Genomic DNA, 21,126 nt, shown 5'->3' on the forward strand with positions numbered 1-21,126 from the left:
GTTATGGATATATAATTTCGGATCCGGATATGGATATGGATATTGGTAAAATATAATATCGGTTTCGGTTACGCTTATGGATATTAAAATATTTTGGATTATCCGATAGTTTCGGTTACGGATATAATTTTTTTAAGGAACTGAAATGAAATACAAATAAGATTATATTCGACTTTAATTGTACCTTCTAGGTACCTCTAAACTCTATATTTTATACTCTAAAGTTACGAATAAACAGGCGCGCGGTAGTCTGCCAGCCGGGCAAAAACAAAAACTTGTCACGACGGCGACGTGTCATATTTACTATAAAGTATAACCCGGACGAATTAGCTGTACACCTCGCGCTGTGACGTCATTAGGTAGCGGGAGAGGTGTCGCATTCCAGCGGAGTGCATAGTTAATTCGTACGTGTGTAGTATTTAGTTAGACTCCGCTCTATCCGAAACTATCCAAAACATTTATTTCGGATTCGGTTACGGTTACGGATATTTTTTTATTTCGGATATCCGATAGTTTCGGTTACGGATATGGATATCCATAACAACACTGGTAAGTAGTACATCGTATATATGTTAAGTTTATTTGAAAGAATGTCGGTAAGTTAGTTCTTGTTATCCTAACAGTGTAAGTGCTTGTATATTTATGTTGCTTTTTTTGTTCCGTATTTCTAACAATATTAAATATAAGCAACAATTTGCGCGAAAAAGTTTCTGAAAACAACTTGCTACAATTTTTTTCTCTATAGCACTTTTTATATTCAGACAGATTTACTTACTTGCCTCTCAAAAACATGTTACATTCATAACTTTTTCTTATTACATTTATATCTATAGGAATATGTAATTAATCTCATGTAGCTTAATGGTAAATACGTTGTTTGCTGCTTTGCTCTTGTTACCTGATTCAAATATTCCTGCAGATGTGACCTCGTCGACTGCGGCGCCCACTTCATAGCCTCTTGCACGATGCCTTCACACCGATCCGCAAAGTCTTTTACTATACTCTGCACAAAAAGATAAGATAAAACCCTCGAATTGCACGTGCTACTTCAATAATATACAAACGATTTGAAAAATTTATATTCCTGCCGCCGAATTCCACCTTCGCACGACACGCCACAAGTTAGGTTATCATCCCCACCATCTGGATGTGTGGCGGTCCTCCACAGTGCGGTTTTCAAGGAGCATTCTTCCACGTACTACAAAGCTGTGGAATGAACTACCTTGTGCGGTGTTCAGGGACGATACGACATGGGTACCTTCAAAAAAGGCGTGTACACTTATTACTTATTCTCGGACCGACTAGACAATAAAGGACTCTCTCTTCCGTTATTGTCTAGTCGGTCCGAAGTACAGAAAAAGAACAGAAGTAAATATAACTGAACTAGCTTACCAGTGGGAGGCTCCTTTGCACAGGATGCCGGCTAGATTATGGGTAACACAACGGCGCCTATTTCTGCCGTATTGTGTTTCGGAAGGGAGCCGTAAGCGAGTGAAATTACTGGACAAATGAGACTTAACATCTTATGTCTCAAGGTGACGAGCGTAATTGTAGTGCCGCTCAGAACTTTTGGATTTCTCAAGAATCCAGAGCGGCACTGCATTGTAATGGGCAGGGCGTACCTATTATCATCAGGTGAACGTCCTACTCGTCTCATCCCATACTCTCATAAGAAAAGTTTCAGAATAACAATTGTTACACTCGCATTGCACAATCCAGACGACTATTTCGGATCTTTCAATGTATCGAAGTGTTAGTTTTAGTCTTTAGTTTATGAGGCCGTCTCTGATTGGTCTGTTTCTTGTAGTTAGTGATTAGTCATTGCTTATAAGTTATGCATTAGTGTAATCAACTAATTGTTATTCAAGTGAATTGGCCTTTGTTCACTAGGTCTTAAAAACAAATTAAGGCTGTTGAACACAAAGCATGAGCTGAGAATAGCGTGCCGCGGCAGAGGCCGGCGGGTGCCAGAACCGAATTGGGCCTTGTTCACTAGTAGGTCCCCAAAAACAATTGAACACTGTTAATCACTACGCCCTTGTTCACTACTATTTCAACAATAATTTCAGATGGAAAATTGTATACACGCTCCAAAGTTTATAAATTACGTATGAAAAAAATTGACCAATCAGAACGCTAGACGTCTAACACTGCTTACTTTATTTGTAATATACCTAGATTTATTATTATATCATAAAAGTGTACCCGCAACATTACAATGTCGCTAAAACCAAGTCGTTAAATTGTAAGAAATGAAGTCGATTGACAATCTACCTGTAAATCATAATATCACGGCTTTGACAATATACCTACGACATATGTACATTATTATGAATTATTTATTATATGCAGAGCGCACTGTATCTCCTGTAAAACGGCCACCTCTGAAAATAATACTGTTTCATAGCTACGGCCGTGTCACAGACAATCCTGAAGCGGTGGCCCATTTCTGCTGCACTTCACTGGAACTCTCCATTAATAAATCAATTATTATTTAAATACGTTCTATTTCTAGTAAAATTACAAGAAATAAAAACGAAAACAAAATTCAAAAATGCACACACTGCATACAGACAGCTTAAATGGCGTTGGACGGGACATACGTTACGAGACAGTAAAGAAAAATGGACTAAGTTAATAACAGAATGGTACCCAAGAGATGGCAAAAGAAATAGAGGCAGACAAAGTAAAAGATGGGAAGATGACTTCAAGAAAGTGGCTGGTCCGATATGGACCCGTTTAGCGAGAGACAGGAATACGTGGAAATCTTTAGAGGCCTTTGTCGATAGACATGCTGTCCTACACAAACATCCAGTTGCCGAAAGTTCAAATAATAGAATAGATTAAATCAAATAAGTGTTTAGTAAGTAGGCATGTACATACTAATTGTAAGGAAAAGCAGCAATAAAGGCTATTTTATTTTAATTTTTTTATGTTCTATTTCGGTTTGTTTTGTACTTTCATATTATTCTATCATGTGAGTGTTTTGTGAAATAAATGTTTGTATTTCATTCAAATCAATCACCTCCTACAATGCAATGATTTGTAAATTACCTCTCTGCCTTCCAAAGTGTCCTGAAGTTGCATCGTAAAGTCAGTCCCGGGAACCTTCAGCAACGGCGTCTCCTGGTTGGCGTCTAACTCCAAACTAAAGCTCAGAACTTGTAATATATCCAACATAGACCATAAAACCTGGAAAAATAATATTAAAATAATAGATTATGTTAGAAAATAACCATTGGCATTGAATTTAACCATTTGGCAACACTTCTGATAATGAGGCATGAAGGCAAGAATATAATTTAAACTTTTGAATCATCTTACAATTCTGGAAAAAATATTAGATTTTACAACGAGGGCACAAAACGAACATCGACAATCCTCAACATTACTATCAGTCTAAAGTGCTAAAAGTCTCGGATGAAAATGGTTTTGTGGACGAGTTATAAACTCTGCTTTTCATTTCGATTGCGAGGAAATAAAACAGTAGTATAACATGGTCATTTTTAACAATTTTAGCAAATTTGAAGTAATTAATAAACGCAGGAAAAAACAAGACCTGTTTCCCGCCGCTTCTTTTTTAAACTTACGACATTGATATGAGGCTCGGGCTTTAGACCTATAATACAGCCTACTATTAAATTAATTTTGTAATAAGTACATATATTTTTTTAATTAATTAAATAACCTACCGTATTTTAATTTAAATTTTAATATATTTTATGTCTTAAAAAACACATGAGGCAAATAAATTAAAGTAAATATTATAAAATAACAAATTCTATCTCTGAACTTTTTACTGTGTTTGGCTGTATGGCTCATTTTCTAATCGTTTAGTTGCAGCCTATATCGTGTACAAATAAGAAATTTCAGAGCATGAGAAGTGAAAAGGTTATTTTTCGTCGATCGTTATATTTCGCTATAGTCAAGTTGCTGCTTAACATAAGGGCAACCATCTGCTAGTTGAGTCACTGTTACGAAAGGTATCAGACCAAGTGGTAGTGCCGCGAGTGGCTAGAGTTAGCGGAAACAGTCGCCGCTACCAACAAAATATTGTACTATAATATTAACTATAAGAGTTACTCCCCTGGTGATCGCTTGGTTGCGCAACCAATTTGGTGGCGCGACAAGGGCGCGTGCACCGAATGTTACTGGTCGCGCCACCACCCTGGTGCACCACATCTAATTACTATACAGCTGTATCGTGATTCACTCACTCGGCCGCCAGTCCGACCGCCACTGACGCTTCCGCCTCATTGCAAGCAACACTTGTTCATTATTGAACAAAAAACTTATTAAATAACTTAGTTTACACTCTTTGATATTAAAATTTGAGAAGTGTAATTTTGTTGTATTTTCTTTTTGATTAGTGGTATTTGTAGTTCCTGTGGTGTTTTTCCATAGTTGATAGAGTAGAAGAAGATCATGTTTGCCACCAGCAATTGGAAGAATGGACCCATTACAACCCTTTTCGGCTGTATATATTTGTGTTCCATCTCCACCAAGCTCTGCTGATAGCTCCCTAGATCTCTTAGATAAAGTTAAAATGATCTTCTTCCCGTAACAGCTGACGGTGTCTTATTACGGCGTCCAAATCAAGCACAAAGCTCGCGAAATTTTTACCTGAGCGAGCAGAGCATCAGCTTTCCCACAATAACGAGCACGATGTGCACGTGCTATCTCTTCGAGGTCCATTTTGATACTGTCTCAGTGTGTCGTGATTCTGGTGTCTGTATGTTAGCTTACTTACACCACGGTGACTTGACTGGTTGCGCCACCGTGGTGTCTCGGTGTAATGTAGCAGATACAGTTAGTGGGTAGCAGAGCAGTGATCACTAATATACTTATCTCATGTCAGGTTCGCATATGACAAATTCGGCTTAAGAAAGAGAAAGAGTATATTTTTTTAAGTGGACAATTCCTCACCCGGCAGTTCCAAAGCAAGTGCGGGAACCTATCCACAAGGCCGGCCAGCCATTTGTCGGCCACGCGTCGGATCTGCTTGTGGATGTGGTTAAAGTTGACCAGGAGGAACTGAGCGTGACACTCCAACTCCCGTTCCCGGGATTCGTCCTTCACCTTCTGCGACATAACGTCTAGAAACTTCTGGAATACCTTGTCACCCACGCTGAAAAGTCAAGGTTTAAAGGAATATCTATATATTCTTTTATTATTTCGTAATAAATAGATAGTTCGCATCGCAATATAAAAAAAAGAAATCCCAGAAAATCATATATAAAAAATCTTGTTAGAATTAGTACTCGACGACACATATCGCTTGCCATTTACCAACAACAAATAAAGGAGGTTAAAAATAAGAATTTTTATCATAGTTTTATATCACATTTATAACGAGCTATGGCGTCGCTTTTAAAAATATGAAACTTCCAATATTCACTTTAACTTCCTGCACAAAAAATTATCATCTTATTATTAGGTATACCTTGATATTTATAATAATTGGTGTAAGAAAATTTTAAAGTAATAAGGTCTATTAAAATTATATTTGGTTTTGATTTAAATATTATGCACGGATCCTATAACGTACGATAAGAATATGGTAACTGCATGTAGAGCTCATGTTTCAATATACTTCTTTTTAGGGAAGAGCAGGACAAGCTGTATAAAGGTTGCCGGCCTTTAAGATAAGTGCAGTGCAAGTACGTGCTTTTTTGAAGATACTCATCTCCTATCTGCCTGTAAATACCGAGCTAGGAAGCTCATTCCACAGTAATTAATCGTACTGTAGAAGAACACCCCACATCCACAGGAGAGAATTATTATCTGATAATTTAAAATTTGCGGCATGTCATGCGAAATACATTCCCAGGGGTAAATAAGGTCGAAAATACTCAATGAAGCGACGTCTCTAGGAACGCCGAGTGATCGAACCGTTTACAGTTCCACGAAAATTCGAGCAGTTCTGTATTGAACGTGGTCAAATGGTTCGAGCTGACACTGCAAAAGACCAGACCGGAGATGAGAGCCACACTCCATATGTGACCGGACCTGTATTTTGTACAGCTCTAGAATCTGGCTTGAAGTATTTGCCTTGTTCATTTTACGAAACCCAGTTTCTTCAAAATCAATTTTGATCTTCCTTCCAGATGACCGCGGAAATGTCAATTGCTCGAGATTTCGAGACCCAGCACTAGACTAGGCATAAAGTAGAGTCAAAGATGATTCCACAAATGGGTTTTTTCTAGTCTTTAACGCGCAAACGTCTTCTGGGGTTGCATTAAACAGGGTTAAATTTACAGCATTCCGCAACCTTCTCAAGAACGGACTCGTGGTGGTTGTAGAGAAAACTGGTGGTGCACTAGCATAAACTCTTGTGCCGTATTCAATCGAAGCATAGTCAATCTGGCCATCACCTATGGCTCTCAGGCTTTCTCCTTTGCCGCCGCCCATTTTTTTCTAAGATGATGGAACGCCAGCCGATCTACCATGGCGAAAGCCGCACTGTTGATCGTGGAACAACTAACAGCCTCTAGATAAACCACTGGCAGATAATTATGCTTTCCATGATTTTGGAAAGTAACGACAAGGACTGACTTATATGAGTCCTGGAACTACACCTCATGTGTGCCGGAAGAAACGCGTTTGCACCGGCGACAACTCAGGGCACACGTTCTGAGCTAAATGGGAGGATTGACATCCATCCTGCTTGAATTCTTAACGTCCAAGGAAAGCAGAACTCGCCGAACAGATTTCTGTCTAAACTCTATTTCCGGCATAGAGCTCTGATACCGCACGACTCTTTCTTTCTATTGTATGAATCGATTTGGAGGCAATAGAGTAGAAGTTAATTAGAAGTTAAAAATTTACATTATCTATTAGTCTGCGCATGCGTACATGGTCGCAAATCTTTTAAAGTATTTTATTGAAAGATAATACATACAATTTCACTGAATACAAACCTCGCAACACACTGCCACATTCCACTCTTGTCTTTCTGTAAAGCAGTGTCACTCAAGTACTCTATGATAGGCTGTAAGCTGGGCTCCATGGAATTTGATACCCTAAAATTACGTATGCATGTATTACTAGAATGAAATAATTTTTAAGATTTTTTACGAAAACAAAAATTATAAAAGAAAGGATATCGAAATAACAGATCCCAGATGGAAAAAATTAACACGTTACGTTAAAGCGTCAAAGAATAGATTAATAATAATCATTTATTTCAGGCATAACCCATAGAAAATACAATTTAAATCAAAATTACCACTAATAAATCAAATTAACTAACCACTAATTTTACAAAAAAATAAACTAAATTAATTACAATTAAGTACTTATTTATATTAAATAACTCATTTTTTATTTTTATCAAGATGGATGCCCATCCATCTTTTGAAAATATCGTTATTATATATATATTGTTAGAGACAGTCATCAGAATTCCGTTGCTGGAGCGTCTCATTCGAGCCCAAAAAGAAGCAATTCTCGAGCGAATTATTGAGAAAATTTAATCAATTAATTATATTACATTTATTATTAAATTAATCTCTGTTAAACTCGACAAGTTCAGATGATTTTAGTTGAAAGGTTATGACTGAAATAGAACAGAACACATGCCATTTAGCAGTTGTTTTAACTACTGAGATACGGTCGCACACAGTTTGATATAATAATATCAAAATGTGTGCAACCGTAATATGTATAATCAACGTCGCGTATACTCCTTGCAACGTTAGATTACGTTTTCAGCCCTTTCACATCCTGTGCTAGCTTTGAAATACAGCGAAAGGAAGTTTGATCTAGAGTTTGTTCAGCAATGTTTTTCATCGACTCAAATATAAAACAAATATACAGTACCCAGTGACGTGACAAACTATCGAAAAAAAAATTTTACATGAAGAACTGTATTCTGTTGCATCAAACGTAATTAATTCACGGGCAGATAAATGTGAAAACAGTCACAGATAAATATAGTAATATTTAGCATTAAAGATAAAACACTCACCTTAGCGTTTCCAGCCAATAGACACTCAGCAGATACATACAGGGCGCGAATGACAGCTTGTTGACAATGACAGTGACATCGGGTTGGTGGTCTAGCAGATTCAAAATCTGCGTCTTCAGCTCCTGTAGCTCGTTGATCGAAACGGAGTCGTTTCGCACCGCAGACGTGTACTGAAGTTCGCGCATTTCCGACCGCAATGACGTTTGCGAGACGAGGAATGGAGACTTGGCTGCAATCTCTTTTACACCCGCGTACCATTCTTGTGGCCATAAACCTAACATTCGGTAGGGAAGGTATAATATTCATCATGATTATTGTACGTAGGGTTTTCCATAAAGTGAGAATGGGGTAATTGCATAGTCTTTGAAAGCTAAAAATCAATTTGCAAGGAGCGAAAGAATTATGATCGTGTCACATCGTATTCTAACTCTCTGCTATCATTTTAATGAGTTTGTGTGGATATATTTATGTATAAAAAAAGGAATAATTTAACTTTTTTCATAATATTTTGTCGTGTCCACTAATGGTTGTTGTGTGAAATACTACAGCATCCTCTATTGTCACGAGACCTTAATAATTACTTCTGATTTTTTAACTTTAGCTGAGAGGATAGTAACTATGATGAAGCTTGGATGGTATTGAAGCTCTTAAATGTTCATAATGACATGTTTTTAATAAAGTATTCTTAGTCACGAAATACATATCGAGGAATAAAATAAAATTTACAAAAAGTTATTGGCAAAATACTCATTTTCACCTTCGTAGAAAGGCCCTCGCACTTGAACTATTTCATAGTGACTAAATTGCGGTTTATTTTGATTTACAATATTAACAAAATCACGTTTTAGAATTTTAATAAAAATCAGGTCTAAGTAATTTGGAATGATAAAATTATTGTATTGATCATATTCTTCACTTCACTTAGTAATTTCTTATACTACAGTGAAATACATCTACAATATAAAATAATAGATTTAATATAAATGCTCACAAAACAGTTTGAACTAACTGTTTATTTTAAATATTTATTAAATAAAATTCGTCTCCTGTCGGCCGACAAGGAATAAATTATATTGAAGTAATAATGCATTCGAATAGTTGTCTTTCATATTTCAAACCCCAAAATAAACTGCAATTTAATCAATAACTAATAATAGCTTTATGGATTTAATGTATATGAAAAACAACTCCATATCTCATAATGAAATCTATTTTACAAACTCTCTTAAAATCATAAACTTAGTATACTACCGTAATAGACGAACCCTGTGTGAAAGTGATATATAACTATTCTTACATAAAAACCTAGGTGTGAGAAAGAGACGGAATAGATCAAGGCCATGAAACCGTTTTGAAACAATTTAGTGTCCTTTCAAATTGGACCGCGTTTTAATTTCAGTGTTTTAACGGATATTGATTTAAAAAACTATTGGTGTCGTGTTCTGCATTAGATTGTGTTGTTATAAAGATACATTTAACAGGCAAATAGTGATTCTGAAACTAGTATACTTTCGTGATGTTTATTTTCGTAGAACATATACACTAAAATACAAAACATTACATTTTATATACGCAGTAAACACTCTATATTCTTAAGATTATAATCATTTAAGAAAATATGTGCTACATAGAAAAAAAATGTAGACGTGAATATGACGCCGTGTATCAATATTTGTCATAGGGATTGTCTAAAAGCAAAATACTACACACTTCACAAACTCACTAACACATCTGTAAAACTAGCACACATTAACATTTTAAATTTAGTCTCGCCGTAATGAAGTGAGTGTTCGTCTGTTACGCTAGTATAATAAGTTGATACTAAAAATGCAATGCCAAAATACTTTCATGTACTTTTTGACAGGAACACAAATGGTTGCAAAATATGAAGCATGGATTTACTGAAAGAAACTAGCAATGCAGTTTTTAATTTATATAAAAAAAAAACACGCGTAAAAACATCTAGAAACTATAATTAAAACAAGCAGTAACTGATACAACTGATTTTACATTTACCATAAGTATCAATTTTGCCAACCTTGTAAGTAGTTTTGATTAATAATTTCCTTTTTTAACAAATGTACATATTTTTTTATTAAACAAAAAGCAAGCGATTGGCAATACTGTTGAAAACTATAAAGACAATATAACCTCTTTTTGAAATTGTATAGGTAAGTGGTACCATGGATTTTAATAAATATAAAATTGAAAGTATTACACGGCCATAATATCTCTGGACCTCGCTGGGACGAGAATCCTCTCCACCCCTTGCACCCCCTCGCGCTCGTGCTGTTGAGTCTGTACGGTTTGCAGTTTCATTATCGTTGGTGGTGATATTTTCGTGCTATCATTGATTTGTTGTTACATTTTGACTTTTCTTGTTAATAGTTTTGTAGTTTTTGTTCTTCCTTGTCACTTTAATAGTACTCCCAGGAAAATATATACTTTTTTTTGCTTAACGCAGATTTCTTTAATTAATTTTTCATTATTATAGTAAAAATAATAATAATCAGTCGTTTATTTATTTATAATAGTGATGCTTTTTTGCACACCGTACAAAGCGACGATGACGTCATCGACGTCAGGTCCAGAGATATTGTACCCGGGAAGTACTATATAATTTAATTTTATAAAAAAAACCATGATTGAATGTACCACCTCGTATACAATACTAATTAGAAAACCACAATCAAACGGACAGACATCTAAAACTCTAAAAGCAACTTTTACTCACGCTTTCGCATGGCTACAGGGTAGGCCATAGAAGAAGAGATTAAAATATATTAAACACATCTAAAACATTAGCCGGTGTAAATAGTTTATAATAAATATAGTAGGATGGTGCTGTATTGAATCTAATTTACGATTGCCAGGCGCACTTTGAAACAGGTAAACATTCATTCTTAATAGAATGTTCAGCCAATATATTTCGTGGGTAGGAAAAGGAAGCATTTTATCTGAATTTTAAAGTATTTGATTGGGAAAATGATGTAAATGCCTCGCAAAACTTCGAGTTCGCTCTGACGTTGCTGCGAAGAGATGCGCAGTTACAAAAATAATGCACAAACAGATACGCGTTGCAACTTCAGAACGACCGAGTTTGGCGAGGGGTAAACTTGTATATACAGGTGTCCCAAAGTTATCAACAGGCAGCGGACTCATTAAAATATTGACGATTTGCGTAAGGCAAGAGGGATCACATTTTGAGCATTTAATTAATTAATTTACAAAAAAATACCCACTTAATTGACTACTTTCTTTTAAAACACTATGTTACTTAAGAAAAGTTATTAGATTTGGCCATTCTTTCGATTGGAATTAAAAAAGTAGGGGTGTTTTTTTTTAACTTTTCAGTCGGTTTGATCCCAGACGAGGCAAGTAATTTTTAGAAAATCTTTGAATGCAGTATTACTAACTTTTAAAAATAACATAAAGTCTTCTTTCAGTAAAATAGCCTATCTTCGATATTTAAGGTACTTTCCCTTCATGTCCCATAACTTTGGGACACCCTGTATATAACAGAAAAAAGGGCTTGAATTAAGACAGTGAAGTTCGCATTGCACTTTTCGGTTACCAACGAACGAGCATGGAGTTTACTTAATGGTAAGTGATCACCTCAGCCCATATCTCTAATGAATCTTTATTTTAACTTCGTGTACATGAGACATCCACAAATTAAGGCTAAATTTAATCCGCACCTTATGGCTTATACATTTAAAACATTGTAACCGGAAGTTTTCTCCTTTCGTTTTATTTGTAGATAAATATCTATAAATAAAACATTGCCACCACCAGGAATATACTCGAATAATACACAGCCCAGATGGGGACATAAAGCAATGTTCAAGCGGGGATCGAACCAGAAAACACTAAGTACTAGGCACTCCGCACTCGACCCATCGGCCTTATAAGAAGCTGACACAATTTAGAGCATATTGTCAATGCTTCTACACGTGTCAGCTTTGGGTCAACTGCACTAAAACTGCACGAAGCAGCATCAGAGTGCAGTATAATGATGCATACCGTATTCTGATGAGACTGCCCAAATATTGCAGTGCGTCGGGCATGTTTGCCGACGCCAGAGTCCCCGATTATTTCGCAGTGATAAGATCACGAGTTGCTGCTTTTTGGTCTCGCATTCGCGAATCCGAAAACGAAATTCTCAGTGTATGCTCTGAGCACCCAGAGAATCCTATACTCCATTACTGGCTTTCGGTGCATCGTGACATTAACCGGACATAGTATTATCAGTACATTACTTTTTGTACGAAACCCCCTTTGGGGCAATCTTAGTTTTAAGTTATTTAATTATTAAGTACTGTGATGTATACAATTTTATTTTTAAGTACATCTTATTCTTTTACTGTAATGGGTTTAAAATGCCTGAAATAAATGACATATTATTATTATATTATTATTAAAAGTCATAAACGCCGAATAACCCTTTCAGATACCACATTAGGTAAATAGATCTTATATAAATCCAACCAACCAGTATTTTTCCATTGGTGTGATAATAACCCGACCAATTACCATATTATGTTATGATCGTGACCTTAACAACATTGAGCACACCAATTTTTTGGCAATTTACCAGTGGGAGGCTCCTTTGCACAGGATGCCGGCTACATTATGGGTACCACAAAGGCGCCTAATTCTGCCGTGAAGCAGTAATGTGTAGGCAATACTGTGTTTCGGTCTGAAGGGCGCCGTAGCTCGTGAAATTACTGGGCAAATGAGACTTAACATCTTATGTCTCAAGGTGACAAGCGCAGTTGTAGTGCACTCAGAATTTTTGGGGTTTTCCAACAATCCTGAGCGGCACTGCATTTTAATGGGCAAAGCGTATCAATTACCATCAGCTGAACGTCTTACTCGTCTCGTTCCTTATTTTCATAAAGAAAAACACAGTACACCTTAGTGGGTTAGTGAATTGTTTGCATCGCGAATATATTATAGGTATTGGAAGTCAACTGGGTTTCAGATCATGATTTGACCAATGGTTCACCTGATGGTATGTGATCACCGTGAAGTATTTATTACAGAGGAATGCTTGACCTTAAGAGCCCTCAGTTCGCCCTTGATAACTGACAGAACGTAGACAAAATGCGTTTTGATTAGAGTTATGTTAAAATGTATGAAAATGAAGGAATGTAATTAGTTGCAAAAAAACAGAATGACAATATAAAATGACAAGGTGTAAATGTAACCATTTCTTTATTGAAGTGAAAACTTATTTAGTATAGTTGTGATTTGAAAGTCGATGAAACGAAAAAGCGAGACAGTGAAAGAGACAGACACATACATTCATAAGATTGAACGTGGGAGAAAATGAGATAGGAAACACCAGGCGATCATAGTTGAAAAAGAGATTATCTTATGTATAACGCGTTACCACTGCCAAAATGCATCTTGCCAACAGCTTTTGCCGAAACCCTAAATCAAAACAATACGGTTTTTCGGCAGCTTGGTAAGCTGTATTCCAATGAGGTGACATGGAAAAGGATTTTTTTTAAATTGGGTGCTCAGGGTGTCCACTTCAAATCAACGACTTTTTTGATACTTATATCAGCATTTTTACGGGATGTGGTATTGCAGAAGTTTATGTGCGGCAGTTCTCTCTTGCCATCAAGTAGGTACGTGTCCCTATTGTGTGATCTATTTATGGCGAAGGTGTTATCCCTCGCGGTCGATACGCCTTTGACGAACCTACCACCAAGATGGTCAACTGTTTGAATGTATACTAAAGGTAATCGTGAAGTATAAATCCGGACAGTCTCTCGGAGATTTTGTTTCCACTTCTGTCCACCCTAGTAATATAAAGACGGGTTTTATACGACTTTTGACTAGTTTACAAATGCCTTTATTATGTGTGCTACCTTAAATTTTAATCTTAGTTTAGAAATCAGTGTCTAATGATACTTTCAAAGTGTGCCCAGCTACAGAAAAAAAAAGTCGAGCGAAAGAGTCTGGTTGAAAAATGGTGAGTGAAAGATATGTACCCGATTCAGCTGCGGTGAATCCCATGACGACGCAGTATAACCAAAAGTCTTTGAAAAGTTTGTGTAGGCGGGGCTTAGGGTTTTTGATCGGCGGCAACCTTTTGACTAGCACCTGAAAAATATTTTTTTTACTAAATTTGCTTTATAAAACAAAATATAATATTACAAAAAAATTAAACATGTGTTGAACACTTGTTTTAAAAAGTTCTATTACAAATTTATGTCTTTCTGCTGTTTAGCGTTCATCAATCTGTAGTCATTGGTAATATTTAAACACGAATCATACTCATACTGAAGATTTAGATTATATGATGACAGATAGATGGCAGCTGACAAAAATTGCGTTTCGGTTCCTTTAATTATTCCTCAGCACTTCAGATTATGTTTCCATTAACGACGTTTTAGTTAAACACAAGCTAAACTCTGTTTTGTAATAGAAAAAGATAAACTCCATTTTAGGCGTCGTTATTGTTAGGTCTTACTCAATTAATTGAGTTAGGTTTAAATATTTGTTTTTTGTAATAACACTAAGTATTTAAAATTATTTATACACTCTGTGTAAGTAGCAACACAATTGTAAAAAGGCATAAAAGGCATTTATTTTCTCAAAATTGATTCCTTTAGAATTCTTTTTGATGTAATTTCTAATATACTAGATACTACTACCGCTTCGGAAACCAATGTCGCTCTGAGAGAGTATGTAGCTGTATGTTTAGTGTTCAACACCAAACACATTATATTACTGCCGTTAAACAACTGTGGTATATTTTGAACCACGAAGTGCGTGCCATTGTTTTTTCGATTTTTCTAAATTCAATTTTAATTCTATTGTTCGTCGTGATCTCATTTCTTAATTGTTGTAACTGAAGCAGATGGCCCCACAGATCACAAACATAAGAGCTGAGCCCGAATGATGATAATAAGTGTGCACCCACAACCCTTCAAGCAGGAATACAATATTTTAATCTATGCATATAAATAAAATTGGAGTGTCTGTTTGTAATATTGAAATAACCGTTTTTTACCACATGTATATGAATATATATACGGTATACACCAAAATTTAACTACATTTTATTACAATTTTTGTCTGTCTGTCTATCTGTTCCGGCTAATCTCTGAAATGGAACGATTTTGACGGGACTTTTATTGGCAGGTAGCTGATGTAATAAGGAGTAACTTAGGCTACATTTATTGTAGAAAAGTAAAGTAATGTTGCAATGTCCAAGAAACGGTCTAACTCTGAAAATAATTTACATGGCGAAACAACGTTAGCCCGGTTAGCTAGTAATCATATAAAGTTCAACGCCCTCTTCGGCAGATATACTTCTACTACTGTTCTGACGATTACAAATCCTGTACAATGCGTATAATTTACAGTTAGATCTACTTCTTTATACATTTGGAGTAATTTTGAAATGTTATTCCAACGCGCTTATCTCTCTGTCGTAATGTATGGGGGAAAAAATAATTCTGACCGCAATGACTGGTATCAGGACACCCAGATTGCCCGCACTGCCTGAAGCCTTTAGCACCGGAGCGGGGGATCTGTCCGTTGCCCTCTCTCCGCCAAGACCAAGCTGCACGAATAGCTCTAACAGCCGAGTGAGAAGTTCCAGGCGAGCATTCGTGCCGCGAACGTTCGCCGCTATGTTCGCGAGAGCGTTTAGCACGGCGCCCGACACGTGACTGAAACAGTGTTAAAGAAAACATACATTTATTAGGTACAGAGAAATAGTAGATTTTACAACGAGTCCACAAAACGAACCATTTTTAACCGAGACTTTTAGCATGATAGTAATGTCGAGGATAAAATGGTTTTGTGGCCGAGTTATAAACTCTGCTTTTCATTTCGATTGTGAGGAAATAAAACAGTAGTATAACATGGACATTTTTAACAGTTCTAGCAAATTTGAAGAAATTAATAAACACACGAAAAAACAAGACCTGTTTCCCGCCGCTTTTTGTTTTTAATCTTACGACATCGATATTAGGCTTGGGCTCCAGGCCTATACAGCCTACTATTAAATAATTTTTGTAATATATATATTTTTTTAATTATTTAAATAACCTATCGTATTTTAATTTAAATTTTAATATATTTTATGTCTTAAAAAAAACATGAGCCAAATAAATAAATATTATAAAATAACAAATTCTATCACTGAACTTTTTCTTGTATTTGGCTGCATGGCTCATTTTCTTAACATTAATATAGGTACATTTATGAGTAGATACGTTTATGCACTTGTGCACAAAAAAATATTTTGTGCAGCCTATATCGTGCACAAATAAGCAATTTCAGAGCATGAGGAGTGCAAATATATTTTTCACCTCTCCAGCACGAAAAAGGGCGCTATTGCTACGTGAAAACTCGCAGCAAAAACGCTTTTTGCTTTAAAGTGACAAGAGGAGAGGGTGAAGATGTCTATAAAAGCCTCCGTCCCTCTAGCGTCGACACACTTCTGCTTCAACCGTTGACGAGTTAGGGCGTTCCAAAATTGTTCGAATATTTATTATTTCGAATTAGCTTAGGTTGCTGGTAGATATTGAGGTTTGTTCCAATAAAAATCCCTTTAGATCTTATTTCTTAGAATATATAATTGAGATTTACAATATACTTAATTGTAGTTGTGTATAACTACAAAATGTAGTTGTGAGCGCGCCTAAAGCAGTTTCCACTTCAAAAAACTTGATTTGATGAATTGAATTTCTCACCGATACTGTTTCCTGTCATCCGTGTGCTGGTACGCCGCGCTGGCCGCCTCCACCGTGATGACGGTGAACATCCGCATGATCTCATCGTGCGCCGGACCCTCGGGGCTCGCTAGCGCCATGCACCCCAGCTGGTCCACTATCAGCGTGTCAAGAGACGACGGCGCTCGACAGAGCCTGGCCATGAATGAAACAATATACTATACTAACGTCGAATGCTTATTGCCCGTATAAAATATCACAGGTGTTTGGTGCCAATTAACTAATATTCATATGCATACTCGTTTTCCCTCGTTTCCCCCTGCAATCGCACTATAATTTATATAGAATAACTCGCGCCCTATCGAAGGCGTTGTCGCTACTAAAGCAGTTACCGTCCGGCCGCCGATATATACGCAAGTACATTAGTAAATGACACGGCAACACTCGCCGATCGCACCACAAATCAACTCACCACTGACCGCGTGGATCCTCGATCGCTCGGATAAACACACCACATTTACTAGTGTAGTATGTGAGGGAAACCCACAGTTCCGAAGAGACAATTGAGATGTCACCTGCGCACGAGCGCATCTGCAACCCCGATGATATTGCAGGTTAGTGCGATTGCTCCTTTAATAAGTCCTTTTGTTCACGCCTTAAAGCACCGCAACATACACGACACAATGCATTGAATACTGCCACCATACTAGGTAGGTTCCTGTCATGCGGTTGACTGAGATCGAATCCCCAACGCGGAGCCTATAGACAGGGGCCGATATTTATACTTACATTTGTTCATAAAATTATATAAAACTGCTATAAAAAATATTTATTCTATGTAATTTTTGGATGAATGCGGTATTGGGTATTTATATACTTGCTAATTACTTTTTTTTATGGTAAAGGAGGACAAACGAGCGTGCGGGTCACCTGGTGGTAAGTGATCACCGCCGCCCACATTCTCTTGAAACACCAGAGGAATAACAGGAGCGTTGCCGGCCTGTAAGGAAGGTGTACGCGCTTTTTTTGAAGGTACCCATGTCGTATCGTCCCGGAAACACCGCATAAGGAAGTTCATTCCACAGCTTTATAGAACGTGGAAGAAAGCTCCTTGAAAATCGCACTGTGGAGGACCACCACACATCCAGATGGTGGGGATGATATCCTAACTTGTGGCGAGTCGTGCTTGCTTATTTAGAGAATACATTCTGTGTTATTATTAAACGCGAAGTTATTGCAAGTTTAAAACATTTTGTCTTTATCTTACCTGTTTGCGCCGCAATTGTCTATTCTCTTTGTTGTAATTGTAGCTATAGTGCAGATAGATTACTGTAGATAATAGAGAGATAACTATGGACAACAGACGAATTAGTATCTGATTGGCTAATCTAATGCCAATTGACTCTCGCACCGGTTAATAAACAATTTGTCACCGGGCACCGGCACAGTCGCACGCATACTCATTCATCAGTGGTCACCGGCATATTCGCATTGCATAAAAGTACTCGGTGTAACACATTCTTTCACCAAAAGCAGAGTGGACACACACTTTAGCACCTCAAGAAAGTTCCTAGAGGATTAGCGGGGGCCCCAGTAGACCATCTTTTCCTAGGAACCTCAGGTACGTCAGTCTATTGTTTCGCCATAACTAATTTTTCATTTTTAATATCATATGTTTCCTTAAGTACGCGCACGCGTTACGGTTTATCTTTGTCATTACAGAATTACATGACAGGGAGAAGTAACTTTAAAAGTAGAGTAAGTCTACACTGCGTTTATTAATAAGGCAGATTGGGTTTAGTCGAAATGTAATCTATATCTAGCTCAGTATGATGCTAGGTGGAGAAGTAGAATCCATACTAGCTTGAAGACGTTTTTAAGAGTAATCAGGCCAACTTACCTCTGTTGAAAGAACTGTAATATGGTTTCTGTTGTCTTTGGTGTATCCTTGAGTGCTACAGCCACGTGACCCAACATTATCACTATGTTCGTGCTTATTAAAGATGACTCGCTGTGGAAAAGTAGATACACTTATAAATATTTTTTAAAGTGTCTGTCTGTATGTTCTAAATCCTAATATAACTAAAGACCATCTCGACGAGGGATCATCATTTACAAAATGGAAAAAATGCTGTAAGAACATGTTATCTCAAAAATTATAAAATTAAAGGCATAAAAAAGTGTTTGTTTAATAGTCTTAGATATGATATCGATAAGTGCTATAAAAAATGTTAGTTAAACTCAATACAATACGTTAAATATTGCTCTGCTTACGCTGGTCTAAAAATCTATTTATTTGACTTTAATATTCCAGGCTAAGTTATAATATAAAATGCTTTATATAAAATAACAGTAAGCAACCAGAGATGATAGCTATGCTGTAATATATTGCACTATATAGCTTTACAACTAGCTGTGACGTAATGGTGACGTCACAGAGCTAATAAATTAACTTTAGGTCATAACTGACACACTCACGCAATCTGTCAACCTCCATATTAGGCATAGCCTGCACCATGCCAAACAATGATATCTATATGTTTACTAGTTGACCCGACAGACGTTGTTCTGTACATAATAAATAAAATACTGCATTTTTATGAGTTACATCTTAATATATATATCTAATATATAAAATTCTCGTATAGAGGTGTTTGTAGTTAAACTCCTCCGAAACGGCTTGACCGAGGTCTGAGAATCAGACAACATCTATTTTTCATCCCCCTAAATGTTAATTTGGGGGATGGACTAATTATTTTTTTTTAATTTTTAGATAAATTTATTATTTAAATTTTTTTTATGATACTAATTTAAAAAATACATAGAACTTAAAATTTTCACTCGTCTACGATAAACATATATTTTTCTATCGCGATTTTTTTAATTATTCTGTTACATCCACAGATTCGCAATAGGGTTGCGAGTTGGCAATATATTTTTTTATTTATTACTTTATATGGCAATACAACGCTTGCTAGGTCAGCTAGTATATATATATTGGTGGAAATTAGATAGATCTTATATCTTTAGAACTAAGATCTTAAATATTCATACAAACTAAAGTAATTTGAACTACGAGACCCTAGTACTCAGGGTAATACGCGTAATCTTCAAAGAAAAATATGTGACAGAATGTCATGCTACGCCTGTCACCTTATACAATGACTTGCTCCATCCATCCTCACAGCACATTAATCACCTGTCGCTAGTCTCTGCCGTGAACAGCCGGTTGCTAACAGAGCCCACAAGAGCGGGCACGCAGTACGGGTCCACAGACAGCGCCGCGTCGAGAGCGACACACAGATTTTCTATCGCGGCGTCTCGAAGCTTCTCGAACGGCGTCGACTTGGTCGGTAGGCCTGTGCCGGTTATGGGCGCCTCGTTACCTTGAACTGATACTTTGCTGTTAGCATTACCTGGATACTTACAACGATTCTATTCTGTCGACGCGGTAGCAAGCGTCATAATCAAGGGGCGTTGACGACATTAACTGTTGATAGAAAATTATTGTCTCTCGATATTTGCCGAATTGTCATACAGCAGACATATGTGAAAAAGAGTAGGTGATCAACGCCATACCCCGAAAAATTCAGCTTTAATGAGGAGAAGTGGCGAGAAACTGATTGCCATTTTAGATCGATATCTCTATAGCTTCATAATTTTACAAAATATTTGTGCAAGTTCTAGAGATATTAGTGCCGATACTAAGGCAGCTAAAGGGCACATCCACTTTAACTATTCCGTGCTTTAAACAAGTATCAAGCTGAAGGTCCGAACTCTGTTTTTGTCCGAAATCTTGGATTTGCAATATAATTTTGTAATTTCTGTATAAGTTTGAAGTGGGAGCAGACCAGTCAAGAGTAAATGAACTTAGAATTTACACAGACGGTTCCAAAATGGCAGCCGGAACTGGAGCTGGCATCTTCTCAGAGGAACTGAATATACACACCTCTATACCCTTAGGCACACACAGCTCCACATTCCAATGCGAAAGCATAGCCATCAAGAAAGCTGCAGACGCGATACTAAGAAGGAAAGTACATGGATATTATATCCGTATTCTATCCGATAGTATTGTGGTACTGACTGCGCTGAGGAGCAACACCTATAACTCAGCGCTGATATACGAGTGTCACCGATCCTTAGAACGAGCTGCCTCTAACAACTGGGTAACTCTGCAATGGATCAAACGACACAGCGGTTCGTTGGGGAACGATGCAGCGGATGAACTTTCAAGGCGGGGGTCGGAAACGCAGGTGGCTGGCCCAGGGCCAGTCTTGCCGCTACACTTCAGCTAAATGCGGTCATGGATACGCTCTCTCACCAACAACCTACACAGAACCCGATGGACAAATGTCTCAGGCTGTAGACTGTCGAAAGATGCGAACTGACACGTCGACTTATTAGCCTAAATAGACACGACATCCGAATCATGGTGGGCACCCTAACGGGTCACAC

At 37.1% G+C, this 21,126-nt stretch overlaps 1 protein-coding gene across 3 annotated transcripts in view; it reads right to left on the reverse strand.

Annotated features, from left to right (window-relative positions):
* LOC126967371 (phosphatidylinositol 4-kinase alpha) overlaps positions 1–21,126 on the reverse strand; it is an 84,950-nt gene that overhangs the window by 48,714 nt on the left and 15,110 nt on the right. For 2 of the 3 annotated variants that reach the window (XM_050811807.1, XM_050811808.1), the window contains 11 exons: positions 19,868–20,060; positions 18,569–18,679; positions 16,690–16,863; positions 15,450–15,660; positions 13,972–14,083; positions 10,704–10,715; positions 7,970–8,243; positions 6,921–7,022; positions 4,927–5,128; positions 3,055–3,192; positions 899–1,003 (listed from right to left, as the gene is read on the reverse strand). In XM_050811807.1, the coding sequence (XP_050667764.1) occupies positions 899–1,003; positions 3,055–3,192; positions 4,927–5,128; positions 6,921–7,022; positions 7,970–8,243; positions 10,704–10,715; positions 13,972–14,083; positions 15,450–15,660; positions 16,690–16,863; positions 18,569–18,679; positions 19,868–20,060 (1,634 nt within the window). The remainder of the gene's footprint in view (positions 1–898; positions 1,004–3,054; positions 3,193–4,926; positions 5,129–6,920; positions 7,023–7,969; positions 8,244–10,703; positions 10,716–13,971; positions 14,084–15,449; positions 15,661–16,689; positions 16,864–18,568; positions 18,680–19,867; positions 20,061–21,126) is intronic. The other variant, XM_050811809.1, reaches the window with a different exon arrangement.

The sequence above is a fragment of the Leptidea sinapis genome, chromosome 13, assembly GCF_905404315.1.
Source record: "Leptidea sinapis chromosome 13, ilLepSina1.1, whole genome shotgun sequence".
Lineage (NCBI taxonomy): Eukaryota > Metazoa > Arthropoda > Insecta > Lepidoptera > Pieridae > Leptidea > Leptidea sinapis.